The sequence below is a fragment of the Epinephelus lanceolatus genome, chromosome 5 (assembly GCF_041903045.1).
Source record: "Epinephelus lanceolatus isolate andai-2023 chromosome 5, ASM4190304v1, whole genome shotgun sequence".
In the NCBI taxonomy this organism is placed as follows: Eukaryota; Metazoa; Chordata; class Actinopteri; order Perciformes; family Serranidae; genus Epinephelus; species Epinephelus lanceolatus.
In genome coordinates, this window is record NC_135738.1 from 13,870,255 (window position 1) to 13,897,758 (window position 27,504).

The window sequence follows — 27,504 nt, forward strand, 5'->3', positions numbered from 1 at the left end:
TACGTAGCTGAGTGCAGGTTCTGAACTCCCAGTGAAGTTGTTCCCACAAAGTGACTCCACGCCCCGTTTTAACACTCGTGGTTTTCTCCACGTCGTGATTTAGACAACAGGCTTTCATGCTTGTGTCAATGTCACCTTGTTAGCAGGTTGCTGGAGGTTACATGCCTTTGGAAAGTGAACACACAGCAGAACAAGGGTCCTTTAAGGGGTTTTTCATTAAATCAGTTAAATCAGTTAGAGGGGTTAAAGGAATACAGCTCTGATACAGCTGATTTGGAACATTTTCACCTTTCTGTTTACCATGACAGGGGGTCAAAAGGCACTACCCAAACATCTAACTTAGGAGGGTTTATTGTAACAGGAGGATGAGCCCAAAAACTCTATTTGCTTTAATATAAAACAGATTTTTAAATGTCTGTTCCACAGTATTTAAATAAATAATTTCCCCTTGCAGATCTCAGAAATAAGACGTAGACACACCTACAGTATGTTCCCTCTGTTTTCACTCTACCAACCTGCAGCGATACGTCTCGAAACACTATGTGACACCAGAGATCCTGCAGTTGGCTGTGATCACCTCGCTGAACTCTTGCCTACATAGTTTGGAGTCTGATCCTGTTTGGCTGCTGCTACACTAAGCTGGAGTGGAAGCTATGTGGCCGTCAGAAACAGGGACCGGGGTGGGGTGGGGGGGTGATGGAAAGAAAAGAGGGAAAGAAAAACAGACCCAAAGAAATAAAAGGGAGACACACAGAGAGGTGTGGGTAGGTGGGAGGGTGAGGGTAAGGACTTGTGATGAGGGGAGGATCAGTGATGACAGCTGGAGATAAAATGTGTAGGGAGGTCAGTGTGTCTGTTGGCATAAACTCTCTCTCTCTCACACACACACACACACACACACACACACACATATGTACAGACACACACACCAGAAATGAGGTGCCCACCTAGGCCACTGGCTGGTTTGATCTCAGGAGACTGGCGCGAGCACGAGGGGAAGAGTCGGTGTGATGTGGAGCCTTTGGAGGACTGGGTGGGGGAGGTCTCAGAGAGGACCTGAGTGGGGCCATGGAGATCGGGGGTTAAAACTGTGACGGCCGCCACAGTAAATCAGGGACCTGATGTCTCCCTTTAACTTGAACAAAACTGTCACACACACACTGTCAAAAAGTAAAACTGCTCAGCTAAACAGAGACAAGAACTACAATGTGGGAAATAAAAAGAAAGTCTGGTTCTGTCATTATTAACTAAACGTCCTGCCTCCTCCTCAAACACAAACACGACAGGGTCTGGTACCTCCATGGAGCCCGCCTTTCTGTTGCGGATCATAGGGGACCTTCGCTGGATGTTGATTGGCTCAGAGAGAGGAAGTGCCTGGTCTAGCTGGTCCTGGGAGAGGTCCTCCAGACTGCCTTGATTGGGCTTCTTGTCTTCATTCTAAGTGGTCAGAAAACACGAGAAGGAAATGACATATACTACATTCTCCGCATGCACAGGCAAAAACCACCTGAGCTGTCCGACATGACGTACTGATTTAAACATGACCTCAAAGGGGAAGTCAGAGATTCTGGAAAAAGACACTTGACACCAAAACAAATAAGCCCCTCCCACAATGCCCCACCAGACGCTCAGTTTTACAGTCCTTTTTTGCTCCCGCTGCCTTCCTGTTTATTATACATCCATTGCCTTTTTCCTGTTGCCCATTAGCTGGAATAGAGTTGCATGGCTCGGTCTGAGTCACTTTGTTTATTTCCCATTTACAGAGCCAAGGCTGTGTACACACTAGGGCTGCCCCCTAATAGTCGGAGGTTCAAATCATGAGTTGGAGATAGGGATGGGATGAATAATTGACAGAACTGTCGTCATTGATTACAAAAAAATACATCGATTTGCAAAATGTGTGTCCACGTCTCATAACACAGTAGGCTGCACCGGGTCAAAGCATGGATATCTCCAGAAAATGAGTTGCAAAAACCTCACCTACAAAGTGAAAATGACTTGTCACGGGAGTGCAACAGAAGCACATGGAAACTTGAAGTGAAGGCATGCTGGAGCGCTTCGGCAAGATGGCAGCAGACAGCACCGTCCTGTTTACTTTTTGTCCCTATCCAAGCATGATATGCAAAGTTATCAAGGTTATCATTCTGTTAGTAGTTGTCACTTAAACTTTCTGCACCGCTGCTCACGTTACAGCATGCTACATGTACTGTTGATATTCCGACGCTTTACATAATCTGTTTACTTTAATGGACATGCACGAGTGAGAAAACGGCTTAAACCAACATTACAGACGGTTGCTACAGTGAATAACTGTTGTTACAGACTGAATAGTTTCAGTTACTTCCTTGCCCCACACTGATGCAAAAACAAATTTGCCAGTGATAATCTAAACTGCTTATAACACCAGTGATGAAATAAATCCATGTCATAACCATTTTAATTTTAAGTCAAGTACTTCAGTAAAAATATCGATTCTCCAGTTAAGGGATATGATTGCTGTGATACAGTGATGAAATTCATCTATGTGTCAAAGCATTTTTTTTGAATTTGAGGTCAGGTACTTTCTGATCAGGCATCTGACACATAGGGTCTATTATTATTATTATTATTATTATTATTGTTGTCATAACACAACAGTGACATGAACATTTATTAATTTTAATTTTAAAATATGCTGTTATCGTCATTGTTTTTAAGAGACGATGATTAAATAAAATATTTAAACATTCATTAGACAAGTTTTGTTATTTATTTTTGGGTAAATTAAAATTATGTTTATATTTTTTTTATGTTAATCAAGTAATTAAAAAAATCTTTAGAATAACTGATGAAGTAGTCCACAGATTACTCAACTAACAAAAAAATATTCATTTGATTTTTCAATAAAGAAAAAAACATATGTTAGGTGTAGCCCTAGTTGGAGACCCCTCAGCTAACAATGATTGCTTCAGTCAAGCAATTTTTTTTTCTTTGGCTTGTTTGCAGTGTACTTTTGGGGATGTTTTGGTCCCCAGATTTTGCTGTAGAGTGGGCACTCATCACTTCTATGCTGTTCATTGGTACAGATAGCTGCAGACACAGAGGCAGCTGCCTGAGGGAAAAGAGGTTTGTCCTGTCAGGCTCCAAAATAACATTATTTTCTGCCCTCTGCTTAGAAGTGGTAAATTGATAAAGTTACAGCTCACAGCAACTTAATTGGATAGGGGGCGGAGTGGATGTTACGTGTTTATGTTTACCGGAAGAAAACACTGTAGTCCTCGCTCCGGATAACAAGATGCTGCTGGAAGGATTTAGCTCTGGAGCTCGGTGGTGTAACGTTGCCTGTGAATGCTGTACCCCAATGCCCACAGAAGAGGAATACCTCTGTTGCAAGGAATGGGACCGGGTGCAGCCTTAGCTAAATGGTAAACAACAAACACGGCACCACACCGGTAAGGTAAGACAACACGTTTACATGTTGTTTTCTATATGTTCTCTGACATTTATCCTAACGATATGAGGCGGTCTTTGTGGAGAAAAAGCTTGTTTAGTGGACTAACTTTGCACTTGAAAGGAGGCCCGTTCAATTACGTTTTAACAGGTCTGACGCTATGGCTGTATCTAGGCTAATGGCTAACATGCTAACTATTATTTCTATGTGACTAGTGACTTGAAACAAATTTAGGACGATAGGAGATGGGCTGAAATAAACCAAAATTTCCCTTTAAAGAGGAATGAGTGTATACAAGTGTGAGAAATTCTTTCATTTGGAATGACAAACGGAATAAACCACCCCCTTTAATCGGATTTAATCTTCAATCGGAATGACCATTTAAATGACCACCTTTAATTGGAATGGCCTTTCATTCCGAATGAAAATGGAACCTAATGAACACCAGGTTTTTTTTCAGCGCACACACAGTACAGTAAGCTGGAGGATTGTGAGAAGGTATTTGCTGAATTTGACAAAAAGTATGTTGGATTAGAATCACTGACCGTACCTTTAACTTGTTTCATGCAACAACAAATTGCAGCAGACTATTATGAGCTCTAAACTTTGAGGCAAATATTTGTTTTTATCCTTTTTCAGTGTCAACTGACTTGTGAGAATTATCAGTTTCTCCTCACTAATATGCAAAATGAACAGAGAAAGATGCAACGAAATTTGACAAAACAGTAATAGGTGCTTCAAGTGTCACATTTCTGTGATGTGATTTTCATACTGTAATGTGTTGTCAAACACAGAATCAAAAGAATGCGTCTTCACACAGACAGATGTACAGACAGACGCCACCACCGCATAACAGCCTGCATACCAGAGAGGGAGAACACAAACCTTTTGTACCACATGACAAATGCTTGATATTCAAAAACAATGAGTAGAAGGAACTGTACGTGCTCATTTAAATATGTTTTTCTACAGACAGAGTTGAATGCTGTGTTTTCAATGTGCAGTGTCTTTATATCTGGTATGGCAGCACAATAAATCTTTTTCTGTCGTCATAGTGATATTAACATGCGCAATAAACACATCTCAAGAGACTGCAATATTGCACTCTGAATATAGCAACAACACAGTACATTCTGTCTGTAGGCCCAGTTGTAACTGCCCTGCTGTAAACTCGCTGGCCAATCAGACAGAGCCCTTGCTATTACACATCATCTGGCTGCATATGAATGAGGTTTATTCGACTAATGCTGCCATCCACTCTGCATGGCTGAAGGATTTAAGTGTGACAAGATGAGTGCCAACCACAGCGCAAATGCCAGAGAGGAACTGGTGCCTAAAATATAGCACATCGTCAGCCGCCTGGCAAAACATGAGACGACATGGCACAAGCACACTGTACTGTGAGTCAAGAAGTGAGTGCACTTTGATATCTGTTTATTTAACGCAATGAATATAGTCATCCCACATAACTCTTGTAACATGCAGCCCAAGTATTTTGCAATTCATTTCCACAAAACATTGTTTAAAGATCTTTTTAAATAAACTGAAGACTTAACTTGCTCTATCTAAGTACACACACTGATATCAGTTCAAAATGAACACTAAAATGAACCTGACGGTATTCTCTGTGCTCCCTGCTCTGCATGTGCGATTCCACCGCCCTGATCCCCATTATACCACGTTTGAAACACCTCCAACATACGGTGCAGTTTGCACCGTAAACACTTCAAGGCACTGGCTTTAATCACCTCAAGTAACGGTTATTATTATTCAAGCAATTTGTCCTTACACTTGCATTTTCCAGTTTTTCCATAGCTTGCAAGGTCCTAGTTTAACAATGTAGACTCATTGCGTGATCTAAGTGCAGTGAGGGGGCAAAAATAGGGGCATTGCGCACATACAGATGTTGTGTCGAAGTCTGGTGCCCCATCGAATAGTGTGTCCCTCCTGTTTAAATTATGTTTTCTACAGCACCAACACCAAAATAGGTGATGTGACTAAAATACATGTAAGAACCATTCAATCTGAATTTAAGACTTTTTAAGGACCAGCGGCTGTCCTGTATTAGGGAAACTCTCCGTTGTTGGCAACTCACACTTCACAATTACTGAACTTGGGAGTGACTGTGAGTTAAGCAAATGTCAACTGAAGGTAACAAAAACCACAAACCCTGAAAAAAGACTAAAACATACAAGACAAACACACACAGGTTCACACACCTCTGAAGAGGCTGGTCGGAAGCCGAAGCCCAGAGGTACATTCTCCTCATCTTCAGACACTTTGACTCCTGGACTGAAGTGAAGCTCGACGTGGAAACGCTCCTCTGAGGAGGGATCCTGCTCAAAACACAGATATCATGACATGAAGAAATCTATGTGTAAAACTGCAGCTGTAACGCTGAAAGAAAATAAATGAGTCACATGTTTGCAGCACAGTCATGCAGCTCTCTGTAAGCCAACCTTATTGTTGTCTTCATACAGCATAATGACGATCTGTGTCATGTAGTTGAGTTCAGTCACAGCACTCAGGTAGTCCATGGCCTGTTTCCACTGCTGGTCCTTCTCCTCCTGATATTCAAACACAAACATACACTCTGTAAACGACACCTCAGACATACACACACAAACAAACACCACTATGTTCATAACCTTTGTAATGATGTATGACAAAATATGTTAATCATTAGGTTGAGGCAATGCAGCAACATCAATATATTTATATGAATATGATTTTTCCCCATTATATATACATCATAATTTGGAAAATATGTTTGAGAAAGGCAGTTGCACATTACACAAAGCAAAACTGTAAGAGATTTTTTAAAAAAAAAAAAAAAAATTCACTATAATACACTGAATCATTGCCCAGTTCATCGCTTAAGAATAAGTTGTGCATACAACCTAACAGCAACCTAAAGCAACTCATTAATAAAAATAATTGCTGAAAAAATTTCCTGAGTGTCCCCTCCTGATCATTAAGGGAAAACTGTAATGAAATTTTACGAGAAGAGAACATTTGTTGGTTAAGGCCTTGTCCTAGTTTTTGAAATGTAGCTTTTTCTCTACATTTCTTTTTCTGTTTTTTAACACTTTATTTATAGAGATTTTTTTCCATTTATCAGACAGGACATTAACAGCTAAAATCACAAATGACGAATCTGTACAGAAATATAGAGAGAAGTGGAAGGAAAACAAAGAAACAGACAGGTTACAAAACAAAACAGAAAAAAATAAATAATAAACATCTTTCATAGTTTATTTAAGTACATGTAAGACAGAGCAGTGGTTACCAACTGGTGGGTCGTGGTCCAAAAGTGGGTCGCAAGTCCACTCTGAAAGGACCATAAGTGACTCGGAAATGTGTCAAGTTTGTAAAAAACACACTTTATGTTTAATTTCTGGCACAGAGCTTTTATTTTTAAGTGCCATTTCCTGCTGTAAAGTGAGTGATTGACAGACAGCTACTTGACAATAGACAGCAAACTATCTTGATGGCATGTCCAAACACAAGTATGACATTGAATATATTACTGTGTGGACCTTGAACTCATACATACAGGAAATCTGGGCCCCGTAGCTGGACCAGTTGGGAACCACTGGGATAGACCACCTGTAGCCAGGTAGACTATTCACATAGTTTAAACATGGGTCCAGAGTTTTGTAAAATCTCTTTATGGAGCTGTTGAGGGTGCTTTCTCTGCATTTTGGCCCTTCGTCCAGGATAAAGATGCTAAAAGGTTTTGGAGAGTTTTGGGCTTATGACAGCAGAGGGCGCGCCACTTTCTCCTTTGTGAGGTGTCACAGATGAGGCAGCATTTTGTACAATGGTAGACATGGCCAAAACAGTGCTGGCTCTCACCTTGCTGACAAGACTTTTTACATGTGTACACATAAATGTACAGTTGTTCTTCCACTATATTGAGGAACGGAGGCATCAGAATGCACTACAGAGGTCACTTCTACATAATCCAACACTCCCATGACACAGGCCCTGCCAGTTATATCTGTGCCGGTTGGTTTGGCACGCTCTTGACAGCACTTGTGTGGAGAAGATTATTTTTTGGGAAGGACTAGGCCTAAAGTATATTCATAATCCCATCCAGCAGACCTCTGCTGATAAATTCTTTATACCCACCAAACTCCAAAAAGTATCTCCATTTGATATGGACTTTTACCTGCTTGCATTCATTTCTAGATCTACTCTTATTCTGGCAAAGAGAGAATGAACAACATCATTACTACTAAAACAAAAAGGTCAGAGATGATAAAATAAAAATGAAATGTATGTGAAATAAAAACCAGACATACATCCAGCAGTCCTCCGTAGCGGAAGACGCTCAGCAGGGAGTGAACGTGGCTCTCGCTGGTGAAGTACAGGCGTGTGCGGACGTGACGACCAGGAGACATCACACCACGGGAATATCTAAACACAAGGGGACAAGAGACGACACAGAGCTCATCAGTCATCATTGACTTCCATAAACATACACAAACACACACTGTATACTATATATGTGCTTCCCCTATATACATGTAAACATGTTTGTGTGCGCTTCAGCGGCGGCTTGTATTCTCACAGGGGGTGCAGCTTGTTGACAGCCTCGTCCTCGTGGGTCCTCTGCAGGTCCAGCTGGATTTTCTTCATCAGAGGAACACAGTAAGCCTGAGCAATGTCCAGTTTCTCTGCTTTGCTGATGCCGTACTCCTGATATGGATGATAGGAAGTGAAAAAAAAGACGTTTGAGCACTTTCATCCACTTATTTTTAATCTACTTATTCTTGGTCATGAGGAGATGAAGTCTTATCGCAGCACATTTTGGGGCAGGAGGCAGGAAAACTCACTGGACATCAGGGTGAGCACAGATAAGAAGTGACACATTCATGCACGGAGGCCTTAATATAAAAATGGGTTATCTGTGATTTAAAATTACGCTGTCACGCTTCCTGAATTAACTTGCTTTTTAACTTTTAACTGATACAGTGTTTCACTGTTTATGGCATTTTTTTTATGGCAAACTATATCGAGTATTGTGAGTCATTCTATCTTCTTCTTGATGCAACGTTTTAATCTCGCCACAGGGATCAATATAGTTTGATTTTATGCTCAAAGGGAAAAATTGTTGGTTTCATCACCTCCACTCAGTGTAATAAAAGTGTGAAATTATCTGCAAGATGCCTGCCAGTACAAGTCATTTGTTAACATACCTGACATTCTCTGACTCCTCCAGATGATTTAATTACATCATTTAACTCTCTGACTTTTCCTCTCTGGAATACAATTCTTACAGTAAATTCAACTGAACAAAACTGAAATTTCCAGTATTTGATTATGACTCAATGAGCCACATTCAAAGCCTTTGTAAAATACTCTATAAACACACAGCTGTGAGCGCATTATAATATAAGTGTTACTGAAGACATCAGTCACTTGTTGTCATATGGGACAAAGAGCTAAAGAGGGAAACCATCAACTGAACTGTACCCTGGGTATTAACAGATCTGGGGGAAGCTGCATTCTCCTACTCTGCATCTTGGACATGGAACACTCTTCAAAAAGATCTAAAATTAACAACACTTACATCCACTGACGAATTAAAGGGCTTCATAAACAATGTGGTGACAGAGAAATGTGTTTGAGAAGCCACTATGTTTGAATAGTTGTTGTTTTATTGTGGATTTCTATATTATATGTTGTATGCGTTTTAAATGTGTTTTGATTGGCTACTACCTTGGTCAGATCTCTCTTGTAAAAGAGATGTTCAATCTCAATGGGACTTCCTGGTTAAATAAAGGTTAAATAAATAAATTAAGCCTGTATCTTTTATCATCCACCAGGATGAGGATGGTCAAAGTAACCAACTCAGTGAGTCAATGAACACACAAAAAGCACAAAGATGCCGTGAAAGAAACAAAGAGGGTCTACTCAGATTTATGTTTGTTTAGCCATCTCTAATCCCTTTGTTGGAGACAAACCTGTCTTTGCTGTCGGCCAATCCACCAGCCTTTTATCTCCATCCAAATCACACAAACTAAAGTAAAGATCTATGGTAAGTTATTGATGTAACCTTAGCTAGCTTGCTTTTTTTTTATTTGTGGCCAATTATGTCCACTTTTCTCTGGCTATTTGTCAGTTGTTAGTGATATTATTTCTACTCTAGTAACTGGGCTACACTAGGGTGACCATATTTTAATTTTCAAAAAAGAGGACACTTGGCCCGGCCACGAGATAGCCTCCTTAAATGATACTCGCAGTTTACTCAAAGATGCCTTATAATTTTAATATATTTAAAGTTTATATGTATGGATAGAAAATTCAGTTATATTACAAAATAATATCTCTCAAAGACAGAAATTCAGATATACACACACTAGAGTGTGGCTACCCGATCCGAGCCCGACGGGTCCCGACGGTAGGCCTACCCGACGGGTCGGGCCAGGTTCGGTCAAAAATGTATAAATTGTATTTGGGCTTCGGTCAGCTTTCAGTGAAATGTAGTGTATAAATAAATAAAATCTTATTGTCTGTCCTGTTTATTGCTTGGGCACTGTTATTTACATGACAACACCTGAATAAATAGCCTGTAACCATAACAACTGTGTGACACAAACTCAGTGCTTTAGTAATTAAAAAATGTCGGGCTCGGTTCGGTTTCGGACATAACAAAACAGAATGACTGTCGGGTTGAAAGGAAAACCGGACATTATCATCAATTTATAAACTTCCCCCGGACGCCCCGGACAGGACGGGAAAAGTGGACATGTCCGGGCAAAAGAGGACGTTTGGTCAGCCTAGGCTACATTGTAATGAAAGCTACATTGCGAACAAGTAAAATGGTAAATGGACTTGTACAGTGCCCTTCTAGTTTTTCGACCACTCAAAGCACTTTCATACGACTTATCTCATTCACCCATTCACACAGTGGTGGCCAAAGCTACCATATAAGGTGCCACCTGTGACTCGGGGGGCCGCCCAGGGATCAGACAGAGATTTTCCAATTAGTGGACAAGCCACCTCTTGGCAAATATTCTGCTAAATGTTGCTGAAAAACATAGTCGCTTGGCAGACGAATGATTCCTTGTTATCAATAAATTATTGGATTTTTTTTGTTACTGTATGTTTATTTCATGAAACATCGCCAGGGCTATAGAATAAACATTTTATAAAAGTAAACTTCACTCCGTGTCATCCATTACAACGCCCATTAGCCGTCCTAATAAATCACTGTGAACCTCAAATGGCTTATCGCTTGATTCAAATATTATAAAAGACTTCAGCACTAATGAGTTATGTGAGCAAAGTTAGAGCATGCTATCCTCTCATCAGAGCCTGAGAGAACCTTGAATGTGCTACGCAGCTTAATGAGGCCTTTAACCTGTGGTATGACTATGTCAGCCAGGGCGCGGGACAGTCTGAACAGCTCCATCGTGTCCTCCAGTCCAAGCGAGGCGTTGTGCTGCGAGTCATATTTGATACAGTCATAGATGTCTGGGATCTTGCTGATGTCGTAGCGGCCATTCTTCATGCGAAAGTCTCTCTCCAGTTTGGACCAGCGCTGCAGCATCAGCTCCAACGTCTCACTGTGGTAAAGCTGCAGGTCTGAGGGGAAAAAAAAAAATCACAGGATGACTAATCTCAGTCTAAATGTTAAAAAGGTAATTATCTCTGAAAATGTACTTGACATTTCAATACATGGGCACATTTTAACCTTTTCTGCTTCTGCCTGATTCATGCAGACAAAAGTCTATAAACTAAACCAAATGTCTCGGCTTTAACAAAGTTAAACATTTGGATCATTTTTTTCTCCATATGCAGCTCATTATTTTTTTTCTGTATTCAGGTTCAGCAGGTTCACACTACCTGCAGACTTTGGGTCCTCCAGCCTCTTGCGGATCTGTGAATTGAGACTCTGGATGAGGGCGTACACCTTGTCACAGGTTTTGACTGGATCCTGTATGACCTTCATTGAGTTCACCAGTGATGGGCTGCCAGTCGGTGCCAACTGGAACAAATGGGGACACATAACATGTTAAAAGATCACATGAAAGTAGTCAGAAAGAACTTGAAAAACTTGCATGCATGGGAACTTTTTGTTTTTTGCATGTTTCACTTCAGTCATCCAGCTTATGACTTCAGCCACTTTGAGTACTGTTCTGTTTTCCACAAGCGATATCACATCAGCAGGTTACAATGGAAAAGAGGCTTGCATAAAAATATTTACACAATTCTTTGTAAAGCACCTGAGAAGCATGTCCACCTGTTTAAACTGAAAATGTGGACGCTAACTGGCAAACACTGCACCAGACACCTTATCAAACTAAGTCATTTTTATATTTACACTTTACCGTCTCAGGTTTGCCACACACCTTCTCATAGTCCTCTGGTGTGAACTCCTGGCCCTTCTGCATGATTTCATGCAGCCTGGCCTTCACCTTCTGTTGGCAGTCAGTCAGAGAGTCACTGTCGCTGTCCAGCAGTCCGTTCATATTGGCACTCTTCACCATCTGAACCAGGATCGGAGTCAGCTCCCCTTCTAGAGCCAGCAGACCCTGCAGGGAAACCAGAGAACTTAGAGTGAAGCGATTCTGTAGCATTCCTATTTAATTCACTCTTCATTAGTGAAGAGTAAACTTGATTTGTTTAAGCTCATTTTTTCCCTCAAAGAATTTTTAAACCACCTTAAAATTTTTCTTATTGTAGATCTGCAGCTTCTTAAAATAAGTTTTTGAGTTATAAACAGACAAAAGTCAGACTACAAGTGTTTAAAGATCTTAGATTATGAACATTTTTATATTTTGCAACTTCTCAAATCCCATTTTATATTCTCTCAGGTTAAGTTTAAACAATTACTAGATGAATCGAGTAGATGACTGACATGAAAAAGAACTGTATTATTTTGTTAGTTGACCTGAGCCTGTACAATGTGCTTGCTCCAGGTTCTCAGTGTAAACACTGCCTGCACAGGGGATGCCTTAACAACATTCATCTGTACACACTCCCCACACCCAGCAACACAGACGTGGCTGAAAATCTGCAAAGTATCACTTTAAGTAACACTTATACATCAGATATACTCTTACAGATATCGAGGCAGAGTTACCTTTGCGAAAGCAGCAGCTGTCATCTGCACCCTGCCTTCGTCAGAGGCGTAGATCTTCAGGTCGTGGCGGTAAGTGCTGTGCAGGCGCAGGAGGCCACAGCCTGGAAACCCGGCGTAGTCACCTGGAAGATTGTACACAGAGGGGGGCATCATGGTTAACTGGCCTGGTTGCAGCATTGAAATATACTGTAAATTAAATTTCTCAATTAAGAAACACCTGAGTCAGAGAGGTGGTTGGAAGACAAGAGAAAAAAATAACAATGAGTTGATTGCACCCAAAAGTACCGCAGATTTCCATTAAATATTGGCACACAGGCGACACACAGCACCTGTGCAGGTGCAACATCACTTTCAGTTCAAATGAAAAATGCTTCATAAGCTTTTGACTTGGCTCATTTCACTCAAATGTGAACTTAAACTGTGTGGTTTTGAGCTATAAATAAAATGAAGTGAAAGTGAAGTGAACAAATGTCAAGTAAACCCAAAAATTATTGAAGACAGCTCCCCTGGAGACGAGATCAAATATTTTGGATTACCTACTCGTTGAGAGACAATAAAAATATTTTAGCATGCTAAATATGTTTAAATTAATGTAGCTGTAGATGCATACCAACGTTACAGATCAAATCACACTGAGGGTTCATGCATTTTTCTCTCGTGTACAGCCAAATACTCTGATGTCATACTGTTGACTACCTTTACCTATCATGCTTTATGTGACAACAAAGGTCTGGGACATGTTGGGGACTGTCCTAGGCTGTAATCCAGGCTGAAGTAGACTGGCTTTCATCAAACAGCAACAAAGAAAAAAGCATCCCAAAAACTCATGAAAAAAAAGCAGTAGGATTAGTGTGAGATGATCCGCGTTAGCTTACAACAGCAAACCGCAGTCACTTCAGCTGCATGTGTACGTATGTATGACCGAAGCAACATTTGCTGCACTGGATTACCTCAATGACGATACTAAACAACCCACAGCAATCTCAACAGGTGACAAACAGGACTAGTCGGCAGGTGAAATGAAACAAAATCACGATGAGATGAGAGGAGAGGAGAGATCAGAGCACGTTAGTGGGCAGAGCGACAAATGCGCAGGATGAGAGGCGTGGGAGAGTGGTGATGTCCAGCAAACCCTTCTCTTACCACAGTCAATAGGGGACTCACAGCCAAGGGACCGGTGGTTACCGGCTAGTAGTTTACACAGAGCAACAACAGGTAAGAAGAGAAGAGCAGAGTTAATAGACAAAACTTGGAGAAAGAAGTAAGAAAACAGTGACTGGGCTGAGAAAATAGAACTTCTTTTTATTAAAAAGAAGCAACAAAAGCAACAGACTATTGCATCTGCTTTCTACGGAGGCTGAAAGTGGCCGTGCTTGCAGTTATGTTTTTAATGCCGTTAGCTCAAGATAAGTTAACAAAGCTTTTTCTCTTGTGCAAACAATATCTGTCAATCTTTGAGAAAACAAAAGGCAGATATCTTGAGATAACGAGATCATTTATCACAAGAAAACGACTTTTGTTTTCTCGCAAGGGCGCAGGAGGGTGGGTGCCGAGTGCGCTGCAGCAGCCCTTATTGACAAGGGATGGAACAAAACAGTCTGGAAATAGTTTGCCATTTTACCACAAGTCCTGTGCTGTCTGAACATTTGTTTTAAATTCTGAAAAGCAAATCATGAGCTGCCTGTCAGAAAACAAATGGAAATAAGATGTTTAAAATGTACAAATTCAATTAATTCCTCCGATCTGACGTTGTCACGTCATCACGTAAGGTTGAACAGGCTTAACAGGCTGAGAATGACCAGAAATTTTGCCTGGACAGTTTTGGAGCTACTTTTTAGATCCAGAAAATATGTTGGACGTGAGAGACTTCCACTGCGGGGACACAGCAATAACCAAAGCTAATAGGGGTGTGGACAACAAGCAGTTGTCCAGGGGTTGTGAGAAGACATGAGGCGAACAAACAACTGGATGTCAGCCACCATTCAAAATGAAACATAAGACATTAGGACATTTTGGCACATGAGGTCCAGAGACAAGTTGTGTCTGAGATGAGAGAGCGCTGTCTTTGGACTAATGGATCCATCGATTTAAGTATGTCTAAGCAGTTTTACTGTAGCTTCTAAACCCAATGCCGAGAATATATGTTCGAACCTGTGTTTCTGCAAACCACAGATATCTAATATTTTAGCTCATTATGTAGCGAATATGTTAAAACTATTTTTTTTAATAGTGCTGTGATTAATGTGGTTAGGTTTAGCTACAAAAAACACTTGGTTATGTTTAGGAAAAGATCATTTTTTGGCTTAGAATACCCACTTTAGGTGACAAAATCTCAGCTGGAAATGCCACTTATGTCTCGCTAAAAAAAACCACTGTTTTGGTGGCACAATCACCGCTTGAAACACCGCCAATGTTTTGATAAAAAACACCCAGTTTTGTTGGCATGATCCCTGCTGGAAACTATGCCAATGTCTCGCTAAAAACAACCAGTTTTGTTGTTTGCTGGTCTCAACCAGTGATCTGCAGCTGGCACCAATCTTTGGTCATGTGCACATATTTGTACTGCGCAGCACCCCTCAGCAAAAATGAGTTCCTGCATGCGTGTTTTCTCTTGAAAATGAGCTTCTCAATCATTTGATCACACCTGATTTCAGCCTTCAAGATCACTGTCATGACTGTCAGGGAGACTTATCACAGAACAGAGAGTCAAGGCATAAATCTGTAGTTTTGTTTGCTGCAGTTACGTTATTAGAACTGACGATCTAATTGCGTTTCAAGAAGTCAAAGCCCATTTTCTCAAGATAAAGAAATGATTAAATTGTAATTGTGAGATATCAGCATTAAAAAACAAATACAAGCACAGCTGTTCGCAGCTTCAGTAGCTTTCATTTCTGCTTCAGGATGTTTTTCTGTGCAGTGCGGGAGATGTTTATCATGCACTATAAAACAAAAAGCAAAAGTAAAGCCTGTAAAAAGGGTAATCCATAAATGACAAAGAGGTGTTGCTCTGTTAAAAGCTCTGTAAAGTGGTAGAAAGAGAGAGAAACCTTTAAGTAATAGGCAGGTCTGTCTGCTTACTCGCTGTAATTTACTCTGGTTAAGAGAGTCAGGGTTACAGGTGCTGTGTCTTTTTAAGCATTTAAGAATAACTCCACAAGTAATTTTGCATGAAGAAAAAGCATTGCTGTGGTATTTTTCTCATGCACCACACCCAAAAATCACAGGAGACACAGAAGGAGCAACAGCAAGATGGCAGCTCAAGTATTGCTTTCAGCCTGAGTATAGTTACTCGTTTAAATATCATTAATCAAATACACCTTGACATAAATACAGTTTCACCATCAAATTGATTTAGCCGTAAGAAATGTACAGCCTGGTCTCACAAAATTGTTAAAGGCGATCATATTGTTGAGAATTTAGTTTTAAATTTCAGATTGACATTTCTGCATCGAGACATAACCTTTGAGGAGAGATTTGTGATGCATGTAAGATCAAGTTTTTTCCCCCACAGCTACCACATGGTCTTAATCAGCAAGTGTGAGTTTGCTCAGTTGAAATGGAAGTGACGATGTTCAAACTTTATTCTGAGCACTTTTAGGACCTTGAGTTGAGACTGTCTTGCCAGCTGCTGTTTTCAAGCTCAACAAAAAACTCCTTTGAATGCCACTCTGTGAAACCATCAACTATCTAGTTTACTTAGTTCACTGAGGAAAGCCAAAGGATTTTTTTCCAATGCAAATAAAGTACTAGATAATGTGGGTCTTGTGGCGATTTAAAAAACCATTGTTCCATTTAGAAGAAAAAAGGCTTAAAGAAAGACATATTTAGTAGTATGTTTGCATCTGACTCCATCCAGGCTCCATTTTATTTCCCACTTCAGATTTGCTAGTCCAAGACAGGCTTCAACAGCTGTTCTGCAATTTATATGAGTCATTACAGACGCTATGTTCTCATTTGTCTATAGTCTTTGTGCTTTAAGTCTGCTTTAAGGTAGTAATAAACTATCAGCTGTCTCTTCCTGTTTTGTTCTGAACAGTAATTTATTTTTTAATTTATTTTGACCTGAGATCAGGACCTTTCTGAATGTATCAGTGTATTCTCCATCTGTTATTGTGTACAGGTGAAGGCAAGAAGTCTAAAACATCTTTGAAAGCAAATAATGAATGGTACAAGAAAAGACACAGTGGCTGCAAGACGCTGGAAAATCTGGCTTGCTGACTCTAAAATAACCTCTACCTGATGTATGATTTCCTTTGACACGCTGTGTGTCAGCTATGCAGTGTTGACACTGTATACTTATGGCAGTTCTTAAGTGACTGAAAAGAGAAGCTGGAAATAAACTTCTAAAAGCAAAGGTACATGTTGGAGGACAGACCAGGCTGTATGGTTATCATTTGCTCTCTTGAGTGTGTTATTAAAAAGAACTGGCCTTTGATAATGTTTGTGCACTTGTGAATACCTATATCAGGTTTTGCTTATAGGCGTGTGTGTGCATGTAATGTGTTTGCTCCCTTGTGTACACAAAACGCTCTTTAAATCCGAGCCAAAGTAGAAGGATTCCTCATGAGTACATCTATAAGCTTCTGTGAGTGTGAGTCGAGTGAGTACCTTGACCTCCAGGGTACATGCAGCGGAAGGCCCTGCCCAGCTCCTCAGCCTGAACCCGGCCTGCAGGCGTCAGCTCGCCGCCCCACTTCAACACCAGCAGTAGAGATGGACCGTCCTTTTTAGAGTCTGAAAACAGCAGCGTCTTGTTATTCATATCAGTAATCACAGAAGAGAACAATCTGTCCATCTATTTACCAACAGTGTTTGAAAGAAAGAAGGAAACACTTTAACCTGATATCTACATTTTTTTCTCGTGAGTGGCTGCTGTGCATGGCTAGATGAACCTGCCTGGAGGCCCCTATTATCCTACTGTTTACCCTATCTCTCTCTGCATGGTGACCATAGACTGTACAAAAGAACTGAACTTAGCCTCCGCATCTGAGAAGTGAAGCCAATGCAGAAGTGCCTTAAACCTGCACTCTTGCAAAAACAAGTCCGACCTTAAGCGTATAAGGTAATGACCCTACTTCTTGCTTGATTTATTACATTTTCATCATTTTCATAATAAGCTGATGCTCTTAATCGCTGCATTCAAATCTACCTCAATACAGCATGTTCATTATGTGAATGATGGTCCCATGTAGAGTAAAATAGACAATAATGCAGGGTACGATTTCAGGCATGGCTACCTTGTGATTGACAAGTCCCTCCCACAGTGCCCTGTCAATCAGGACAGAGGCATAGTAATGCATACCTTCCAGTTTTAACTCCACACAATATACTGAACACACGCACAGTTAAAAAAAAGCTGCCTTAAAACATAAACACGACTACTATGTGTGTGAGCGTGTTAGTACCTTCTTCTTCGCTCGAGGCTTTGGGTTGGCCATTACGCAGGTAGGTCAGCTGGACTTTCCTGTTGATACCTGAGAAATGACCGTACCTGGCGAGACAGAACACACACACAAAGTAGACACAGCATATTTTGATATGCACATTAGACGGATGGACACACAGTAAGCACACGCAGATACACAGAAAGAATTTATCCCATCTTAAGCATATCTGACCTCTATGCCAACAAAAACTTGAAGAGAGGACAAGGCAACAACTTTTTCTAATATGACACACTGATCATATGCTAGGGATGGGCATTTTAAGTCATTTCTGTATTCGAGTACTCATATTAAATAATCACTGATATGAGATTTTCATGGTACAATAACCGTCTCAGAAAATCTTGCGGTTTTACGGTATCACAGAATTTATATTATCAGTCAGAATGACCATTTAAGGAATGAAAACAGAAGGTTATTGTTGGTTTTATTGCTATAACTGAAACTTGAAACCATTTTGTTATTGGAAGTAGGTATAAAAAGTCTCCCTTTAGAAAATAACCAAAATAAAGTTGAGAGTCTCCGTCCTGTTACATTTTATTATTAAAAAATAAATAAATAAATGAGACGAACGCACCTGTTTCATTTTTCAGCAAAAAAGTATTTGATTTTTCACCATCTTGAAAAGCAGTGGCCCTCACTGACGATGTTGCGCTTCCTTCCTGTGGCAATGTCTGATATCTAGCGGGTATGCAGTTCGGTTACCGTCTGTTTGCTTGTTTACTGTGTTTCTGAAAACGCATTAGTTCTACCTGCATAGTTTCTACTTGGTGCACTCTACAAACTGTACGATCATGAGGTGAACAGAAAAAATGCTGAGTGATTTTCCTTGGTCAACCCACACTGAGTGTCAGGCCACACAGAGTATATTTTGACAGACAAGCTGCAGGCTGTTTAAAACAGGTCTCAGTTGGTCCCCAGGTTGGACTTTGCACATACCTGCTCTATATGTTGAACGTTAAATACTGAACTCCAATCATGGACTTGAGTACTCGAATACTCATGCCCATTCCTATCATACACACAACCAAGTACCAATATTAGCAAATGGTTTAATGATATTCAGTCACTCAATAGGCACATTGGATCAGAGGTTCAGTGGCTCCAATGGACCTTCAAGGTTGATATCAGTTGTGTACGTGTGTGTGGGAGTGAGAACAAATGAGACGAGGTGTGAGTGTGTGCGTGACTGCTTTTAAAATGGTGCAGGGTGAAAATCAATGCTAGTTTTAATCCTGTTGTTATTCTTAAAAAGTCACACGCAGACACATATCATGAGCCTCCACATTGTGCTTACTAAGAATTTGGCACATCCTGCAGACTAATGACCGCATAGTGTTCTCTAATAGGACAAGCAGCTGAGCAGACGCTTCAAAAAGCCACATGATGATGGACTCTGAACCCGGGTGAATAACTAGGCAGGAAGCCAGAGAATCACAACAGCTGTCAAAACTCATACTTAGAAGAAACATCATCACTTTGGTGAATTAAAGCTTGGTATAAATTAGGTGGGGATTACAGCATCACTACACACACTCACTCTCTCATACACACAGCTTTTGCCAGTCAAGGAGGCATTTTACCCTAAATAACTTTAGTTAGGAATGAATAGGACAATTCAAAAGGAAATGGTTGTCCTCATTTTAAATGGGCAGAAACACGACACCAGATGAATGATAACACTGCTCTGTATCTGCCTGATATGTAAAGAGGTAACCATATCAAACTGAAAGATGATATGTGATAATATGTTAGTGTTGTTTCCACTGCCAACGAGTGGCAAAAGAAGATCAGCTACTGCAGGTTTTAAGTCAAGCTTAAATTAAAAATGAGATCGTTTGTGACCATGTTGAAAACAGTCAAACTGAGATGAAGCACTGCCCGACTACCAGAGCAACCTTTCTCCTTTTACAGCTAAACAGTGCACTAAAATATGTTCCTGATGACATCTGAACTGAGATAAAGGCAATGCAGTAACAGATTCTTGATTTGCTCTGCGCTGCCTGGTTTGACCACAGTTCACAAGCTGTGACTGACATGATTGACAGCTGCATTAGAGACTCCTCGGGTCTGAGTGATCGTTTTCATACAATAGACTCTCGCAACACCATTAGTGTCACAAGAAGTGGAAGGAGGAACCTGCTTTTTTCAGAGATTATCTGTCTCATGTAGTAGTGACAGTTTCAGCAAATACAGCAAAATTATCTTTATATAAGTTAACGACTGTGTCTTTAACGGTGTTTTCACACTTGGTCCTTTTCAGCCCTCTAAACGGACTCAGAGCGGTGACTGAGATTTTTTTGCGCACATGTGAACTCAGACCCCTCTGGGGCGAAACATGAGGTGGTCTGAGTTCGGTTTACAGTAAGGTTCACTCAACCTGCGCCTTGTGAACACAAAGCATTGCAGGTTTGCTTTGCTCTTTGCCGTTGTATTTAACCCTCTACATCACATGCTGTTGCACTGGGACACTTGAAAAAACAGACAAAACCACACCGGCCTGTAACAGTTGCAAGGACACAGGATGAGGAGTAGTTTGGTCCACAGAAGGTACTGCACGTCTCCAGATGTAGAATGTAGAATACATCAAACAGCAACAGTCTACAGCACAGAAACACTAAGGTTTTCCTCCAATTTAAAGTTCATCTGAAAGCGAGGGGCTTCATGACCTCACTGCAGTGCCATGTCAAAGTAAAAACAACACTATGTCAATATATATTATATTCAGGCTATGGTGTGAACAGAAGGAGGACTGAGGCCCCATCAGAGCTGAAGTTGACCAGAAAAAGAGCTGAGTCCTCTATCAAATGAACTGACAATGTGAACACAAAAAGAACTTGGTCCCTTTTCTGTTGGTCCACTTTTTGGTGCACTTTAAGAGGACTGAGTTTGGTTTGTTTAAAAAGAACTATATGTAAAAACATCATAAATTTAGCTCGTTTCAAAGGACTGTGTTGCAAACCCTGCCCTGCCTTTTCATCTAATTACAACTTTTTTATTACACCTTTTCACTCTGCAAGATATATAAGAATATTTTTTTCTGCTGCTGTTTTGAACCTTGTATTTCTTTCAAATATGAAAATCTAGGACTTTCACATTATTTTGTCGTTGCAGTCATTCCAATCTCTACATGAGAAGCACCAGCAAATTAGCATAAATGCTGATTGAGGCCAGGACGGAGGAGGAAGGAAGACATTAGGATATTTAGAGTCCAGTTGATATGTGGCGAGGACGGCATGCACACAAAGTAGCACAGCACACACTGATTTACACACAGAGGAACACAGTAAAATTATCAGGGACATTTGACTGTGCATGTGTCTAGTGTTAATGGCTAGAAATGAATGGATGTTAATGAAAATTATTCACTCAGTGCACAAAACATTAGGAATACCTTCCAAATATTGGCTCAAAGTTCTAATCTTGCACAAGCTTACTAAACTATCTTCTTTATCCTGATTCTGCCCTGTCACAGATAATTTTAAAGGGTGAAAACACTTAAAAGAAATCTTAGCTTTCACCTTTATTCACTTTGGTCTGTGTCAGAGGGAGAAAAGGTATTCCTAATGTTCTGTACACACAGTCGAAGTAAACTAAAGAAAAGGAGGGTGGTAAAACCTCATCCTTTAAAGTGAGAAGGGAGAGGGTGCGTACTGATAGTCATTCAAGCTGGATTCCCTTTTGGAGAGAAGGAAGGAAGGAGGGATGGGTGGGTGGGCAGGAGAAAAGACAGACAGAGGAGGGAAGAAAGGGGAAAGCAAAGAGTTAGAGACTCAGGAGGGAGGGAAAGAATCAAGGTCGACATGTGTCTGTGAGTACGAGACAAGATGGCTGAACCCTGGTGGAGTGTCGAAAGATGACGTTTTTGCATCGTGCCTCGCAGATGAGAGTGGGTGACTGCTGATGAATGATGATGACAGGAAACAGGATGATGTTGTGTTGTTTGCTTGTTTATGAGACAATGTGTGTGTGTTTGATGTGAGACATGACTCACATCTCCAGGACAGTCTTGAGTTGCTCCAGTTTAGATTTCTTCTCCTCAATCTCGCAGTCGTTGTGCTGACCCAGCTCAACCAGCAGCAGGCGGGCGATGTCCAGCACTTCCTGGAAGGAGGCAGTTATTTGTAATTTGGCTCTTATCTTTAAAGTATAGTTTGTGGAACCTCTGACTGAATACCTCGTCAAAAGACAAGACTGACAGCTTCAGAAATATATTATGAAAAGAGGATACAGGATGAATGAAATGTGTGAGTGGGTTTAGACAGCTCAGTATCAATATTTAGACAACAAAACAATTACAGTTTGTGATGCATACTAATTGAAGCTTGATGTATGCAAACACAACCGTATCCTCTGAAACCCTTTATTAGTGGTAAAAAGGATTCAGTCATAATCTGCCAAATAAACAGAAGTAAACAAAAGGAGTGTGGGAAAAAAGATTGAGAGATTAAAATCAGTCTGACTCACTTGTAGCTGTTTTGGCTTCTTCAGCTTCAGCTTTCCTGACTTGTAGCCTCCGTACTTCTCAAACAACTCAAAGAATCTGTGTGAGACAAACAGAATAGAACAACAAGATTAATAAAAGATACAGTGACATTGGACGAGGGCAACATCTTTGAAGTCAAATGTATTTGATATGTTAATTCATCTAAGAACAAGTGGGTTTAGAGAGATAGGCTGGGGGCAGTTTGGGTTGTTTTTATTCCCTTAAAATTTGCTGCAGGGTCAAGATGAGAAGGCAATTAATGTTGAAGTACATAATAGCACTTATCTATAAATTAGATGACTACATAGACTACACAGACCAAAATATAATAAATTGAGTAAATGCAGTTTGTGACGACAGTAAATTTGTTCAAGGCAAGAGACTTACAGAGGATGTCGGACCTCCATTTTCATCTTTTGCTTTGGTGTACGATCTCCATGGCGGATAATGGCAATGACACAGCGCAGCTCCATCCTGAATAAGGTGGAGAAACAAACAGGAGAAATTAAGATGCGGCAGAAACTCTGTTATTCCAGCGACAATCTTACAATAAGACTTTACCCAAGCCTGATGACCATGGTGAAATAATACATTTCAAAACCTGAATTTAATTTTGGTTGCAATATTTAGTTCAAACTTACTTTCAGACATTCTGTTTATTATCAAAAACCTTACTTATTCTTTTGAATCCATTAAACCTTAAGGGTTTTCGAGACAAACTTTACAAAGATGTACTGTATAAGGTCATATCATCTCATATATCGTATGTCATATCATACGCACAGTAGCCCACTGACCAGGCTGTCGAGGAACCCTAAACACCTTACAGCAAGTACTTTGTTTTTCAGTACGTACATGGTTCCTGAGGTTGTTGGGACAATGGGGATGTCTTCAGCTTCCATGGGGATGGACCAGGGGATGTGGAACTGAGGGGCTAACTCCCTCATCACCATGTTCCTAGTGAGGCAGAGAAAAGTAAGGACAGACTTAAAGGCATTAAGCATTAAGAGCTAGGGAAACACAGAAGATCTGCACAGCCAGTACAGTTTCAACGTGGACACCCAAGATTAGTGTCACCAATTCACTATCTGACCAAATGTCTTCTGTTCCTGAGATACAATGTTGAGTGACGGCCAAAGAAGTGTTTTTGCAGAACATTATGATATCACAGTGAAGTGGACCTTTGACCTTTTGGATATAAAATGGCATCACTTCATCATTATATCCTATTAGACATCTGTGTAAAGTTTTGTCATAATTAGCATAAAAATACTTGACTTATGGCCAAAAACATGATTTTTGAGGTCACACTGACCTTGACCTTTGGCCTTCAACCACCAAGTTCTAATCACTTTATTGTTTGTGCCAACTTTAAAGAAATTCCCTCAAGGTGCTCTTGAGATATTGCATTTACTAGAATGTGACGGATGCAAGGTCACAGTGACATTTACCTTTGACCATCAAAATGTAATCAGTTCATTGTTGAGTCCAGGTGAACATTTGTGCCAAATTTTTAAATAAAATTCCTCATGATGTTCCTGATATATCAAGTTAACAAGAATGAGACAGACAAGGTAACAATGACCTTGACCTTTGACCACCAAAATCAAACCAGTTCATCATTGTGTTCAAGGGGATGTTTGAGCCAAATCTGACAGACAACCTGATACATTACGCCTCCAGCTACGGCTATCATCGGCACAGAGGCATATAAAAACCTTGAATACAATATCAACGTCTTCCGCGATGTGTTTGTTGCATAAGTTGGCTTTGTAATGATGATTTTTAAAAAAAGAAAAAAAGATATATAGTTAAGCCCTATTAACAGCATTAGAACCACGCTGAAAAGCTAATATCACAGAGGTAAAACACTAAATTATTTTAATATCTTGATTTTAGGTTTTAGGCCTCAGATTTTACCTGAAATATATCATGTGGACCAAACACAAGGCTTGCTCTTTCACAACTCAAATTAGATACTAAGATGCCCTCAGGATGCTTCTTTTGATTCATGTACAAACTACAGAATATCAAAATAAATATCTATCATTTTATAATACTTCTTTCAATTTTCTGTTTGCACAGCTGTCCTGTTCCTGCGAGGTCTTTGTACACTACTGTATGCTCCCTGAGCATCACAGCTGGAGGAATCACATCAATGCTTGTTTCTGTTACTGGAGAGAAGCTGCATTTCCCGTGTCTTTCTATTTTTGAAATTTATGAGTCTTTAGTCGTAAAGCTTCGGTTTCACTTCTCCTGGAAGAAGAGGTGATAAATCAGAAACAAACTAAGATGTAAAGCTGACAACAGCCTGTCAAGAGCCCTGGATAAATTACAACATGACAACTTCAAGGACAACATTTACTTTAAGGGCTTCAAAGTGTCACGGACGTCAGGTAATGTGGTAACAGCTTCTTTAGAGAATGCTTCTTCATCACAATGTAACTATACAATCCAGAACTGGCCTTGATAACATGACCATGTTTTTCCACAGATCAGAGCTGATATTTACATATATTGTGTTTTCTGAAGGCTCTGATCTGAAAAGATTCTGGTGTCCATTACTTTCATTATTATTGGTACATAGTTTAATTGTGACATCTTTATTGACTAATTCTACTTTTTATTTTACTGAATTCTATTAAAATTTAATTTGTTTTATATCAGAATAGTTACAGGTAAAGTAAGACAAGTTTATTTGTACAGTGCCTTTCAACAATGAGGCAATTCAAAGTGCTTTACAGAGGCTTAAAATGCATTAAGAAACTACATGAAATGATGATATGATAAATGAAACACTAGGCAATATAAAAATAAATTTTAAAAAGACAAGGATAAACAGGATTTGACAGAGCTCTATGTGACATTCAAAGCTATGATTCGGAATCTGAGCCGGGATTGTTTGCACACTGCTCTCAAGATGAAGGTGGCTGAGTCAGCGGCTAGCAGCTAACAGTGCTAACAGTCCTAACAACAGCAACCATGCTTACAGAGCTAACCATGTTAACCTGGGGGAAACCAGAAGGCAGGCTCTACACTTCCACAATGTTATCAATGGTAACAGCTTCCAAATAAGTTCAAAAATTGCCGCCCACAGATGCCATAACCGGAGATATGATGAACTCACTGTCTTTGGTTTAGTTTTACTTGCTGTTTGATGATCCAAGGTGTTCCTGTTGGTTTTAGAGTTGACTGAATTGCAGGATGTACAGAGAGTTGCAAGATGACGCTATGATCTGATTGTCTCGACTGCCGAATTTAAAAAAAACAAAAGGAAAACAAAAATCCCCAAACAAACCTTCCCCAAATAAACAGGCCTTTACAAAAATGAAGTTCAAATCAATGGGGTGATAAACGACTTTATCAAACAATAAAACTAATGCTGCAGTTGAAGACTGTAACCCCATGGCGTCTTCAAAGCTCCATACATAATTCAGCACATGTGCCTTTATTTAAGGGTTCCCAAGATGCCAGGTCAGGTGGTGCATTACAGTGACTCAAAAAAATAATAGAAGACTAGGACTTGCTAGAAATGGCTCTAACAAGTTGTACAAGCGCAGTGCAGGGTGGCGACGTTGAGCTAAGAGACACACATGCACCAACATGCATGTGCAGCCCGATTGGCTACCACAACAAAGAACTGAGAAACTTGGATTACAGCACAGAGAGGCAGTGTGTTTATCCTCTGCTCAGGATGCCATTTCTCCACTATATGATCACATAGCAAATAGTGGTTTGTTGCTATATCAATGCCAATAAAAGTTGCATACAGAACCTTTAGAAAGAGTAAATAAAATAGAGGATAAAAATAGACTAAAATACAATTCATGAAAGCAGGATAAATAGTATGTAGGCTGATGTCACCTACCCCAGGACTTTGGCACAGTCGTCATAGTATTTCATGGAGTTTTTGACGAAGCTGAAGCCGTTAACGTCACAGACATAGGAGTGGCCGTTTGCTCTGAGCAGGTCGAACCCACACACTGTTTGCTGAAAATCACAGACAAAATTGAGGTAAAGTACATTTACAATCGCCATAGAGATATGAGCTACAATGTGGAGAGGAAAATATTTTAAACACAACTACAGTTTGTTTTTTATTAGACAAAAAGAGTAACATGATGATTATTAAACAAAGAAAACACAGAAACAGGAGCTGGAAGTGATGGGGTCTGGAGTTCAGTTTAGTTCAAGTTTTATTGTTTCTTGTTCCCTAAATAACACAAGAAAATAAGTTTGCATATGCATTATTTGTGACATATTATGATATTATCTATATGTGCACCCCTCGCTTTTTTCACAGATGTTCCAAAAACTTGAAAACACTGACTTTTTCTTTTTGTAAAATCAAGAACAAAACATCACATTTCTGCTTGTAACACACCATGTATCAACAGCAGCTAAATAAAGCTGCAGAGTCATGTTATCTGTAACTGTTATTCAGTCACAGGTTTGTGTTTATGAAGCTTTTAATGCTACTGCAAGTATTTGTTTGTTTCTGGGAACATTTTCTATTTGAGCTCAGAATCTTTAAAAACAAGGTGCCTGTGGGAAAACTGAGATACACTGTGAGTCGTAATATTAAGAGCTGTACTTACAATAAAAAGATTGTATGAATTATTGATTTTCTGTGCCTCATGCTGTTGTTGTCTTTATTTGTTTGTTGGGAGTTCAGTGTGGTTATGGGTGTTAATGGAGTCAGGACCAGAGATCCTCTTTATTCTTTCATGTTTGTTGATTACATCACTGTATAACACTGATCAGTACAGTGTGATATAAATAATTCTCATGGAAACAGAAAAAATGCTTCTGGCAGCTTCTGTTCACCAAGTACTTTTGTGTACTTGCATTTAGTTTGCAAGTCAAACAATTAAATATGTCTACAACTGTCTGTGTTTACAGTAATTGGTTTAAGGATGTTCCCGCCCTGCTCTAAAATGGGTTTAATGAGCCGATAGCACAAGGTCTCACTGTTTCATGCAGCTAAACACGAGTTGATGCAATGTTTATGTTAGCTACAAATATATTACTGCACACAAAGAGGTAC

General features: G+C 40.0%; 1 protein-coding gene across 8 annotated transcripts in view; it reads right to left on the minus strand.

The window, feature by feature from the left end:
* Positions 1-27,504, minus strand: part of ppip5k1b (diphosphoinositol pentakisphosphate kinase 1b) — an 80,290-nt gene that overhangs the window by 26,251 nt on the left and 26,535 nt on the right. For 4 of the 8 annotated variants that reach the window (XM_078167739.1, XM_078167738.1, XM_078167735.1 and 1 more), the window contains exons 9-26: positions 26,326-26,447; positions 23,313-23,414; positions 22,845-22,931; positions 22,439-22,514; positions 21,966-22,075; positions 17,933-18,018; positions 17,136-17,261; positions 13,671-13,715; positions 12,528-12,649; positions 11,794-11,976; positions 11,288-11,429; positions 10,803-11,026; positions 8,007-8,134; positions 7,738-7,852; positions 5,890-5,997; positions 5,650-5,766; positions 1,297-1,437; positions 948-1,056 (exon numbers count right to left, since the gene is read on the minus strand). In XM_078167739.1, coding sequence (XP_078023865.1) covers positions 948-1,056; positions 1,297-1,437; positions 5,650-5,766; positions 5,890-5,997; positions 7,738-7,852; positions 8,007-8,134; positions 10,803-11,026; positions 11,288-11,429; positions 11,794-11,976; positions 12,528-12,649; positions 13,671-13,715; positions 17,136-17,261; positions 17,933-18,018; positions 21,966-22,075; positions 22,439-22,514; positions 22,845-22,931; positions 23,313-23,414; positions 26,326-26,447 — 2,143 coding nt within the window. The remainder of the gene's footprint in view (positions 1-947; positions 1,057-1,296; positions 1,438-5,649; positions 5,767-5,889; positions 5,998-7,737; positions 7,853-8,006; positions 8,135-10,802; positions 11,027-11,287; positions 11,430-11,793; positions 11,977-12,527; positions 12,650-13,670; positions 13,716-17,135; positions 17,262-17,932; positions 18,019-21,965; positions 22,076-22,438; positions 22,515-22,844; positions 22,932-23,312; positions 23,415-26,325; positions 26,448-27,504) is intronic. The other 4 variants (XM_033635149.2, XM_033635148.2, XM_078167737.1 and 1 more) reach the window with 2 other exon arrangements.